Source organism: Rhinoraja longicauda, chromosome 14 (genome assembly GCF_053455715.1).
Source record: "Rhinoraja longicauda isolate Sanriku21f chromosome 14, sRhiLon1.1, whole genome shotgun sequence".
NCBI classification, from domain to species: domain Eukaryota; kingdom Metazoa; phylum Chordata; class Chondrichthyes; order Rajiformes; family Arhynchobatidae; genus Rhinoraja; species Rhinoraja longicauda.
In genome coordinates this window covers 53,278,555-53,291,007 of record NC_135966.1, presented here as the reverse complement: position 1 = coordinate 53,291,007, position 12,453 = coordinate 53,278,555, and the positions used below count along the sequence as shown (strand labels likewise).

At 44.9% G+C, this 12,453-nt stretch overlaps 1 protein-coding gene across 3 annotated transcripts in view; it reads left to right on the top strand.

Annotated features, from left to right (window-relative positions):
- Window positions 1–12,453, top strand: part of LOC144600263 (C-terminal-binding protein 1-like) — a 125,891-nt gene that overhangs the window by 31,185 nt on the left and 82,253 nt on the right. Inside the window, exon 1 of one of the 3 annotated variants that reach the window (XM_078411840.1) lies at window positions 7,716–7,813. The exons of the other annotated variants lie outside the window; for them this stretch is intronic. Coding sequence (XP_078267966.1) covers window positions 7,807–7,813 — 7 coding nt within the window. The 5' untranslated portion in view covers window positions 7,716–7,806. Of the gene's footprint in view, window positions 1–7,715; window positions 7,814–12,453 lie in introns of those variants that run through there. 3 annotated transcript variants of the gene reach the window in all.

Below are 12,453 nucleotides of genomic sequence, written 5' to 3'. Positions count from 1 at the left end.
GGGAGGTAGTTGAGGCAAGTGCTATAACGACATTTAAGACATTTGGGCAGGTAATTGTATAGAAATGTGGCCAAATGTGGGCAGTTGGGATGGGCAAGTTAGCTTGAAGGGCCTGTTTCTGTTCTGGCATTATCTTTTTAATTGGATATCCTTTACATGTTTCCAAAATTCTCCCAAACCTCAATTTTGACTAATCTTTATTTCTGTTTTTAAATTTACTACCGACTTTGACCATTTTAAGTAGCCTAAGATGGACCACTTTTCTCTTGAATGTGAGACTATTGTTTTATCACCTTTGCCAGAGAATTCTTTACTGTGTGGTGTGACCACTAATTACTCCCGATTCGTTATGTGTGACCAGAGCTAAAATAGAGTATTCTCTGATTGGGTGCATAGTACAATTACAAAGCATGGATACAAAGAATTTACCTGCGACTTTTCTTTGTGACTTTCGTAGTCTACATGGAGTTTAAATTTCCCGCTTGAATCTAGTAGAGTCATAGAGCTATACATTATGGAAACAGGTTCTTTGGCCCACCATGTGCAAAATTAGACCACATGGTATTGGGGGTAGGGTATTGACATGGATAGAAAATAGGTTGGCAGACTGGAAGCAAAGAGTAAGAATTAACGGGTCATTTTCAAAATGGCAGGCAGTGACTAGTCGGGTGCCACAAGGCTCTGTGCTGGCACCCCAGTTATTTACAATATAAACAATTTTAGACGAAGGAATTAAATATAACATCTCCAGGTTTGCAGATGACACAAAGTTGGGAGGCAGTGTAACCTGCGAGGAGAATGCAGGGTGACTTGAGTAGGTTGGATGAGTGGGAAGATGCAGTATAATGTGGATAAATGTGAGGTTTTGCACTTTGGTGGCAAAAACAAGAAGGCAGATTATTATCTGAATAGTGTCAGATTAGGAAAAAGGGAGGTGTAACGAGACCTGGGTATCCTTGTACATCAGTCATTGAAAGCAAGCATGCAGATGCAGCTGGCAGTGAAGAAAGCAAATGGCATGTTGGCCTTCATAGCACGAGGATTTGAGTAGAGGAGCAAGGAGGTCCTACTGCAGTTGTACAGGGCCCTGGTGCGACCACACCTGGAGTATTTTTTGCAGTTTTGGTCTCCTAATTTGAGGAAGGACATTCTTGCTATTGAGGATATCACAAAATGATGGAGTAACTCAGCAGGTCAGGCAGCATCTTGGAGAGAAGGAATGGGTGACGTTTTGGGTCGAGACCCTTCTTCAGATGCTGCCTGACCTGCTGAGTTACTCCAGCATTTTGTGATACCTTCGATTTGTACCAGCATCTGCAGTTATTTTCCTACACTTCTTGCTATTGGGGGAATGCAGCGAGTTAATTCCTGGGGTGGCGGGACTGATATATGATGAAAGAATGGATCGACTGGGCTTATATTCACTGGAATTTAGAAGGATGAGGGGGGATGCAGGAAAAATGTTCCCGATGTTGGGGGAGTCCAGAACCAGGGGTCATAGTTTACGAATAAGGGGTAGTCCATTTAGGACTGAGATGAGGAAAAACTTTTTCACCCAGAGAGTTGTGAATCTGTGGAATTCTCTGAAGGTAGTGGAGGCTAATTCACTGGATGTTTTCAAGAGAGAGTTAGATATAGCTCTTAGGGCTAATGGAATCAAGGGATTATGGGGAGAAAGCAGGAAAGGGGTAGTGAGTTTGGATGATCAGCCAGGATCATATTGTATGGTGGTGCTGACTTGAAGGGCAGAATGGCCTACTCCTGCACCTATTTTCTATGCTTCTATGTCCATGTTTAGTATACTACTAAAACTCAGATCTTGTATATAAACATAGCACAAAAAGTAAGGAAATTTGTGTTTGGTAGATTATTTCTTTGTTGTAACAATGCTTCTTGGCAATAAATCTTATACCATTGGAAAGCCTGTTTATTTCCCTTTTAAATGGTGCCACATTTGTAAGGAACATGCATTTGTGGGATGAGCAGCAGAGCTGAGTATATGGGATGCGCCCATGAAAAATTTGCCAAATCTTCTCTGCCAATGCCAAACAGCTTATTCTGCTGTTGCTATTGACTCTTGTTTTGAGCTTCTGGTACCCCCAGGTGCTGACAAGAATGGGATGCCATCCCACAACAGTGTGTGACCAGGCTGGTGACCAGCATGAGGAGGAGGTGCCAGGCTGTTGTGGCTGTGTATGGTTCTTCCACACGCTACTGTGGCTCCTGTTTATTAAATGAATAAATTGTTAAATTGCCAATATGTCTTGTTTCTTCAGACCAATCATCCAATCCACCAAACAACACCGAACAAGAGTCAATGGCAGAATAAGCTGTTTGGCATTGGCAGAGAAGATTTGGCAAATTTTTCATGGGCGCATCCCATATACTCAGCTCTGCTGCTCATCCCACAAATGCATGTTCCTTACAAATGTGGCACCATTTAAAAAGGAAATAAACAGGCTTTCCAACGGTATAAGATTTATTGCCAAGAAGCATTGTTACAACAAAGAAATAATCTACCAAACACAAATTTCCTTACTTTTTGTGCTATGTTTATATGAATCCCTATGTATCTATGCACGTATCAGTGATTTCGGCAAAACGGTCAACCGAGAAGGGACAGTGGGGGTCAGGGAAGATGGGACAGTGGGATCAGGGAAGGTGGGGGGTGGGGGGGATAAGGGTGATTGAGTAGGGGGTTGAGGGTGCTACACCAATACAGGAGAGGCTTTGGGTCCAAGGCTCCACGGTCACACCCTCTCCCCTTCCCTGTACCGCCTTTATTTGCGCTCCCCCTCCCCTGGAGGAGCACGACACCACAGTGAAACATAGAAAATAGGTGTAGTAGTAGGCCATTCGGCCCTTCGAGCATGCACCGCCATTCAATATGATCATGGCTGATCATCCAACTCAGTATCCTGTACCTGCCTTCTCTCCATACCCCCTGATCCCTTTAGCCACAAGGGCCACATCTAACTCCCTCTTAAATATAGCCAATGAACTGGCCTCAACTACCCTCTGTGGCAGAGAATTCCACAGATTCGCCACTCTCTGTGTGAAAAAAACCCTCTCATCTCGGTCCTAAAAGACTTCCCCCTTATCCTTAAAATGTGACCCTTTGTTCTGGACTTCCCCAACATCGGGAACAATCTTCCTGCATCTAGCCTGTCCAACCCCTTAAGAATTTTGGAGTGAAGGAGAAAGAAGATGGCCGCTGGAAGGATGGTGTCAGTGGCTCCCTCTCCCCGTTCCCCTCCCCCACCCCATTCCCCCCTCCTCACCGACACCACCCCTCTCCACACCCCGTCCTCTCCACCACCACCCCTCTCCACCCCCCGTCCTCTCCACCACCACCCCCTCCTCTCCGCCCCCCCTCCTCCTCTCCCCCCCTCCACTGAGATTGATTTAAATTTTTTTTAACAAACAATTTATTTTAAAGAAAAAAGCAATTTCCCCAGGTTACAATGGAAACCCTACGAGGACGGGCCCACTTGGTCTGGTATTACTTAATAGTCTGTCCGTCCTTGTGTATATATAGCTCTGTTATGTATATATATCTCTGGTTGTGGACATGTGGGGCAACAGCCAAAACGGTAAACTATAGCGCCACAATTTTAGCGCCACCTTAATCACCACTCTCCTGGCGACTGTTTAAAACAAGTTTTATTTAAATTGGTCTTATTTTTTAAGTTAGAGAGATTTTAAAGTTTCAAAATTTCATTTCTAATTTAATTTCAAACCAAATTTTTCAAAGTGCTCTGCATATGACGTCACAATGGGGCACGCACGACCTCTCTCCTCACTCGACCGAACAAGATGGATGGCGTTAGCGGGACCGTCTGCTCCGTCTCAGTCAAGTCAACTTTATTTGTCACATACATATACAAGATGTGCAGTGAAATGAAAGTGGCAACGCCTGCGGATTGTGCTAAAATTACAAAACGATAGAATTTTTAAATTTTTTTTAAACACAAAAAAATAGATTAATACAGTAAATTAAATTAGTCCCTGGTGATATGAGAGTTAACAGTCCTGATGGCCTGTGGGAAGAAACTCCGTCTCATCCTCTCTGTTTTCTCAGCGAGACAGCGGAGGTGTTTGCCTGACCGTAGCAGCTGGAACAGTCCGTTGCTGGGATGGTAGGGGTCCCCCATAATGTTGCTGGCTCTGGATCTGCATCTCCTGATGTATAGGTCCTGCAGGGGGGCGAGTGTAGTTCCCATAGTGCGTTCAGCCGAACGCACTACTCTCCGCAGAGCCTTCCTGTCCTGGGCAGAGCTATTTCCAAACCAGATTGTGATATTTCCGGACAAGATGCTTTCTACAGCCCCAGAATAGAAGCACTGAAGGATCCTCAGAGAGACTCTGAATTTCCTCAACTGTCTGAGATGGTAAAGGCGCTGCCTTGCCTTACTCACCAATGCGCAAATGTGTGTTGTCCATGTCAGATCCTCTGTGATGTGGACTCCCAGGTATTTAAACCTGCTCACCCTATCCACAGTAATCCCACTTATCTCCAGTGGCGTGTACGTCCTCGGATGTTGAGCCCTTCTAAAGTCTACAATCAGCTCCTTAGTTATTGTGACATTCAAGAGGAGGCTGTTGTCCTGACACCAGAGTGCCAGATCAGCCACCTCCTCCTCGTTATCGGAGATCAGGCCCACCGCCACAGTGTCGTCAGCAAACTTGATGATGGCGTTGGAGCTGAACCTGGCCACACAGTCATGTGTGTACAGGGAGTACAGTAGGGGGCTAAGGATGCAACCCTGAGGGGATCCTGTGTTCAGGGTGAGGGGGTTAGATGTATGTCTCCCCATCTTGACCACTTGGGGCCTGGCGGTGAGAAAGTTCAGGACCCAGGCACACAGGGGAGTGTTAAGCCCCAGTTTGAGCAGCTTCTCAGCCGCTGGTGGAGACTTTGTGTTGAAAGCTGAACTAAAATCAATGAACAGCATCCTCACATAGCCCCCCTTCTGGCTGTCAAGACGAGAGAGCGGTGTACAGAACCTGGGAGACCGCATCGTCCGTGGATCTGTTCAGACGGTATGCGAACTGCAGCGGGTCCATATTGCGAGAGAGGAAGGCACAGATGTGTTTCTTGATCAGCCTCTCGAAGCATTTCATGAGGTGAGGCCCACCGGTCGATAGTCATTCAAACAAGCTGGAGAGGCATTCTTTGGCACTGGTACGATGATGGATCTTTTGAAGCATGCAGGGACCACGGACTTGGCCAAGGAGAGGTTGAATATTGTGGTGAGTACTGGAGCAAGCTGAGTGGCACAAGACTTTAGTACTTGCCCAGATATGCCATCTGGGCCTACAGCTTTCCTCGTGTTCACACGCATCAGAGCCCACCTCACGTCATGCATGGACACCGAGAATGTGTGCACATCCCCAGCGGCCCACCCTACTCACCATTCCCCTCTGGTGTGAATAAACCCACTTTTATTACTTTTTAAAAACGATTTACCTAATAAACTTTAATAAATGCGCCCCCCCCCCCCCGGAGGACCAGTTGGTGGACCGGCGACCCTTCCGGCGTGCCCCACGCCTGACCTTCCTCCCATGGTGCCGCACGCCGCAGAGACGGTGGTAGAGGGTCCAACAAGATGGCCGTCGCTGCCGCTCCCCGCTAATCGCAGCAGGGGTGGCTTCGGTTTCACACCCAGCTGTCTGGAGAAATGGGGCCGAGGTCAGTGCCTTCTCCCTGTCCACTCTCGTCCACCCACGGCCCCGGGAGACGCTCCCCGCCCAGCAACGGGTCCATGCCGTCGCAACATATGAGGACAGATTGAAAAGACTAGGCTTGTATTCACTGGAGTTTAGAAGGATGAGAGGGGATCTTATAGAAACATATAAAATTATAAAAGGATTGGACAAGCTAGATGCAAGAATTTTTTTTTCCCAATGTTGAGCGAGTCCAGAGCCACAGACTTAGAATAAAGGGGAGGCCATTTACAAACCCCCTCCACTGGCTCCCCATCCCCCAGAGAATCCAGTACAAAATCCTCCTCATAACCTACAAAGCCCTCCATAACCTGGCCCCATCCTACCTGACCGACCTCCTCCACAGGCACACTCCCACCTGCACCCTCCGCTCTGCCGCTGCCAATCTCCTGTCCCCCCACATCCGGACCAAACTCAGATCCTGGGGGGACAGGGCTTTCTCCATCGCTGCTCCCACCCTATGGAACTCACTACCCCAAACCGTTAGAGACTCCTCCACACTCACCACATTCAAAACATCGCTGAAGTCTCACCTGTTCAGTACTGCCTTCAACCACTGAAGGTCACCTCACCTTCTGTCTCCTTTCTCTGTTCATTTATTTATTTACTTATTTATCTATTTATTCATTTCCCTATGTTCTCAAAATCTCTGTAAAGCGTCTTTGAGTATCTGAAAAGCGCTATATAAATAAAATGTATTATTATTATTATTATTTAAAACTGAGGTGAGAAAAAACCTTTCTCACCCAGAGAGTTGTGAATTTGTGGAATTCTCTGCCACAGAAGGCAGTGGAGGCCAAATCTGGATGGATTTAAGAGTTAGATAGAGCTCTTGGGGCTAGTGGAATCAAGGGATATGGGGAGAAGGCAGGCACGGGGTATTGATTGGGGACGATCAGCCATGATCACAATGAATGGCGGTGCTGGGTCGAAGGGCCGAATGGCTTTCTTCTGCATCTATTTTCTATGTTAACCGTTTCCCGCCATAGATTGCAGCCGAGCTGCAGGAGACACTTCGGCTCCGCAGGAGAAACGGGGTCGAGGTCACTGCCTTTTCCCTGTACCCCCTTGCCCGCACACGGCCATGGTTGGGCCAAGGGGGGTACGGAGGAGGGGAGGGAAGGGGTCGGGGGGATGAGGGGGAGGGATGGGTGAAGGGGATGGGTGAAGGGGAGGATGGGGTGCTGCACCAATGCAGGAGAGGTTTGGACCCAACTTGGTCATAAAATCCTTTTCCATTTGTCCATCAATTTCTAAAATGTCAAATATCTTGGAATATCCATTTCCATGCCTCGGTTAGCCTGCAATAGTTTCAGCACTATTTAACCTGGTTATATTCCAAATTTTAATTTGCACTGTACCAACCTTGAAATTGAACAATGTTAACTAGGTTCTGTCTTTGGGGAGATTAGTTGTGTAGTGATTTTGGTTCTACTCTCCAGGATGATCCAAATTAAGTATGAATATGTTAAAATATGTTGACAGTTTTAAGAGGTCACTGCTGTACTTTACAGTGGATTTGGGTACATCTAAAAGTCTAGATATGATTTTAAATATGCAAAATTGTGGTACTCTCCTTTAAAATGTTCAGGAGCCTGGTGGCTATTCTTGAAGTGACCTATAAATTCCTTGTTGAGTAATTACAAGCATATTATAGTAATTATTCCTGTTGGTGCTGTGGGCTGTAAGGCATTCTTGTAAGACGGCAGGCAGAGGGGCCAGCTGAATTATCTCAAAGCTACTCTGCTGCTCCCGACATCTTATCCAGAGCCTCTCCCAAGGGAGGCTGACTGATGCTTTGTTCGGGTTATTCCCGATGGGAATTAATGGCTTTAAGAAAAAAAAATCTCCCTGAATAAAATCCACTGTTAGTCGTTTGGGCTCTTTAACCAAAAGAGCAAGATGTATAGCTAATGAGCTTTGTCATGGTTGGCTGGCACTGAATAATGTCTGTGTCTGATTGGTTTGTCTTGAGGCAGTGTGTTGTGTGTGTAGAAAGTGAGTAGAGCTACACACTGCACATTCTCCATTGCTTCACTGGACTAGCTGAGACTCTGGGAGAAAGCAGCACAGACAGGAATGCAAGGTTAGTTTTCGTGCTCTCTCTCTCTCTCTCTCTCTCTCTCTCTCTCTCTCTCTCTCTCTCTCTCTCTCTCTCTCTCTCTCTCTCTCTCTCTCTCTCTCTCTCTCGCTAATTTTCTTTTTGTCTCTGGATTCAGGCCTGCACACATGCGTTTTGTTTTAAAGCTGTAATGTTGCACAGGGTTGGTTTGAAGGGGGGAGGGGACTGAGTTTTTTTCCTTGTTGGCAAGGTCAGGGTGGGGTTGCAGCAGCTGGGTTGCTACTGTTCCTGCCGCTCCTTTGAAGGTAGGCTTGAACAGTGGTTTCTGTGTACTCCTCGGAGCTATCGGCTGAGATTGGTGCTTTATTGTTGCAAAATCCATGATATCCAGCACCATGTTGTTGCTGGGACAACACACGGGATGATTTGAAAGCAGTTTCCCCCCCAAAAGATAAACAACCTGCAGTTAAAGGTCTAGAAGACAGTCAATAAAAACTGCTTTATCATTTTACAGAACTCGACTACAGTCCCGTTCTCTACCACCCCCCACCCTGTTCCCTGCGTTACTGCCATAGAAGGTGAAAGAGTATAGTGATTTTTTTTTTTAACACAATGCTCTCCAAATGCAGTTAGGTCAAGTAAGCTCGGCCTGTCAGAGCTGTTGGAGTAATTTATGTTGTTCGGGAGAGTGCACAGATGCCAACTCTGTGCACAGAAAGAGGGGGAAATGAATGGCATTGCCTGTCAGTCAACTGGATGAATAGCAATGCAACTGGAAAATACAGAGCAAAGATCTTAACACTTGAAGAGTGATGCAATGAAAGGATGCTTCTGTGTTTTAACCCTATTCAGTGGTCAACTATGTAGCTAGATGTTTTTAATTTGCTGGCCTCTGCTTTTTGTGCAATGTTTTCTTAAACATTTCTGGTTCTGTCGGATATTCAGAGGTTAGTTCAGCTTCTGCTGTTGTTGGAGGGCTGGAGATTGGTTGTTTCTATCTAGCAGTGTTACATTAAATAGAATAAGCAAGAAATGTTAAGTCTTCGAACTACTTGATCTTTAATTAAAGAAAAACTTTATCCCCTTAGTGTATATTTTGTTTGAAGTATGATAGCACATCGGTAACATTGTATTGTAATATTTTATAATCCAGTCATTGTGTAATCTAATATGCTATTGTACAGAGACAATACCATGTGCATTATTATGTATGGAATGTTATAATTTCCTAAGCACATGCATTACATTTTGGGATCTGGTCTTGTAATTGCCTAGGTATAGAAAAGGCACTCATAAAATTAATAAAAAGCACAAAAGCTAAAATCGAAAGCTGCTGGAAATCTGAAATAAAAACTGAATGCTGGAAATATTTAGCAGATCAGGTAGCATCTATGCAGAAAAAGTTACCATTTTAGGTAGAGAGACTATCGGAACTGAAGTTTTCAATTAAATAAACATATTGAAATAAATATTGATCAGAATTGTGATAAAACCTCTCTTAAAAATACAATAGGATGATCTACCGACAGTCAAATATAACTTTGATTTACTATTTCATTTGAAAGGTAGCATCTGCAGCAGTGCACCATTCCACATTAATGCACTGGAGTGTCCAGCTGGATGTTGCACTGTATCCTCTAAAAGTAGATCCTGAAGCAATGGAACTGAGGTTGACACTCCACAGGAACATTTAAAACTGGCAATGTGCATCTTGTCATGCTGATTGAATGGCAATGCTGCGTTTGAGTTGTTTTTGTTTTCTTTACCTAGTTGTTTTTGTTTTCTTTACCTATTTGTATTTTGTTGCTAAACACTTGCATCTCATTTCTTGAAGCACATGTGCATTTGCTTACCTACTTGTGCTTTGTGCTTCTTATTTGAAAGGAGATGAGAGTAATTTTGACCAGAAGTTCTGTTCAATCCACAAAGTTTCCCTTGATATTTCTCAGTGATTTCAAGTTGGTGCTGTGGGCTGTAATAGATCCATGGAGTAGGTGCATTTCACTCTAATGTTGCCTTTAGGTGCAAGGCAAAAAGTGTTTAAGAATTAAAACCTGCAGGATTTTTATTTGGTTAGTTACATCAGTTGTTTGCATTGGATGTGTTATTAGTTAAAGGGTAAAAAAGTGTCGTCCAATTTGGCTAAAGAGAAAGTAAATTTGTAGTAGCAAAATTCAAAATGAAGTGTTCATTCATCAAATATTACAGTAAATAGTTTATTCACTTCAATACTCTATGAAAGTGGCATGCTCAATAATTCCTAAGACCCAAGCCAATAAGTTGTAGGTTTGGGGAATGCCTCTTGTAATTGAATGCATGGTGACCTTCAGGATCTCCATTTATGCAAATAAGCTCCCATCCCTCCCTGCTACTTGAAGGATTTATGCAAATAATAAGTGAGTTTATAGAAAAGAAAGCATTTACTATAACTCCAAAATGTAATATCTGCTAATTTGCTGTTTTTGCAACACACAATGAAGCTGTTTAAAATAGTTTGCACAGTAGCTGAAAGCTTACGGAACAATGTTCTGCAGCTCCATTTATATGCTGTAGTTGGTTGCCATCCCATTCGCCATCACAAGCATTTCCTCTGCCATCGCTAGAAGAAATAGGAGTAAGCCTCAAGGCATCAGCATTTATTTTCTGGTATTTGGTGAGACCGTGGCTGATTTTGTGCCTTGTATCTTTTCCAATTTGATCCCCACATTCTTGGTTCCCAAACTTTTATGGATCTTGGCCCTGAATGTACTCTTAAATATTCACGGCCTTGTGAGGTAAAATATTCAAGCACGCAGCCCAATGACTAAATAAATCCCTCCTCATACGATACGATATTCATCCCCGGAGGGAAAATGGCCAGCCGACAGTCACAACACACAAGGTACACAAAAACTTTAAATTAAAAGTGAAATCAAAAGGAAAAAGACAAGTGATTGTTGATGGCTGTTGTGTGCACAACGCCTTCACCGAAATAAATGAACAAATGAACACAGGCTTATCCCCTGGGCAGGGGATTCTAAACTATAGTCCCCCTCCCCCACACCAGGTCTCCCTTTGTTCTTCTACTGTCCATCACGGCGGTCCCCCCACGCCGGCATTGTCTTCCCTCCCCCTCACGCTCATCGACCGCTGATTGCTGGTCGACCGCAAGGCCCCACCGCCACCGAGGCTCCTGTTGCCGCCAAGGCCCCACCACCTAGGCATCTGCTATGGCCACCAAGGCTCCCATTGCCGCCGCCACTGAGACTCCTTAGGCCCAGCGTTGCCTGGCTTCACAGCAGTCCCCTGGGAGACCTGTGGGGTGAGTCAGGCCCACCGTTGCGATTTCCGGTCGGCGGCACGGTTTTACGTGGTTGTTCAGCAGGTGGATTGGGCGCACGTGGCTCCCCGGGGCACTCCCACGGCACGCACTTCTCCCCCGGGACACTCCCCTCATCCCAATGCCTCCCCTCATCTCTCCTCATTCTCAATACCTGATTCCTTATTCTGGGACTTGATTATTTTAACAATGCCAGCTAGAGGAAACAGCCTCTATCTCCCATCCTGCCAATCCTCTGTGGCATACCATGGATGTTGTGTGTGTTTATAGGATATTTTGCAATAAATTATTCAGGCCCCTATGTCAGATTCCTGTTTATTTATGATAGCTGTGCCTTCAATGCCATAATGTCAACAAAACTCCTGGACCTCTCTGCCGTTGGATCCTCGACTTCCTGATCCCTAGACCACAATCAGTGAGGACAGGTGACAGGATATCCTCTGTGGTAAATCTCGATAGCAGTGTCCCACAAGAATATATTCTCAATCCCTTACTATACTCCCTATGGCGTCACAATTGTGCAAATAAGTCCATTTGCATGTTTGGTTGCAGATGACACCATCATAGTGATGAGACAGAGTACAGGAAGGAGCTAGAGAGCTTAGTAACATGGTATCAAGATAACCACCTCTCCCACAAAGTCAAGATGAAGGCGCTAGTTATTGATGATGTGGTGTAAATGCCCCAGTCAGCCTAATGGTTCCGAAGGTTCCTAGGCATAAACAACACCAACAATTTATCCTGGACAATTTACACCCCAGTCATGAAGAGAAAAAGATTAGTTAAAACAAATGTAGGTCCCTTGCAGTCAGAAACAGGTGAATTGATCATGGGGAACAAGGACATGGCAGACCAATTGAATAGCTACTTTGGTTCTGTCTTCACTAAGGAAGACATAAATAATCTGCCGGAAATAGCAGGGGACCGGGGGCCAAATGAGATGGAGGAACTGAGTGAAATCCAGGTTAGCCGGGAAGTGGTGTTAGGTAAATTGAATGGATTAAAGACCGATAAATCCCCAGGGCCAGATAGGCTGCATCCCAGAGTGCTTAAGGAGGTAGCCCCAGAAATAGTGGATGCATTAGTGATAATTTTTCAAAACTCTTTAGATTCTGGAGTAGTTCCTGAGGATTGGAGGGTAGCTAATGTAACCCCACTTTTCAAAACATGAGGGAGAGAGAAAACGGGGAATTACAGACCAGTTAATCTAACATCGGTAGTGGGGAAAATGCTAGAGTCAGTTATTAAAGATGGGATAGCAGCACATTTGGAAAGTGGTGAAATCATTGGACAAAGTCAGCATGGATTTATGAAAGGTAAATCATGTCTGACGAATCTTATAGAA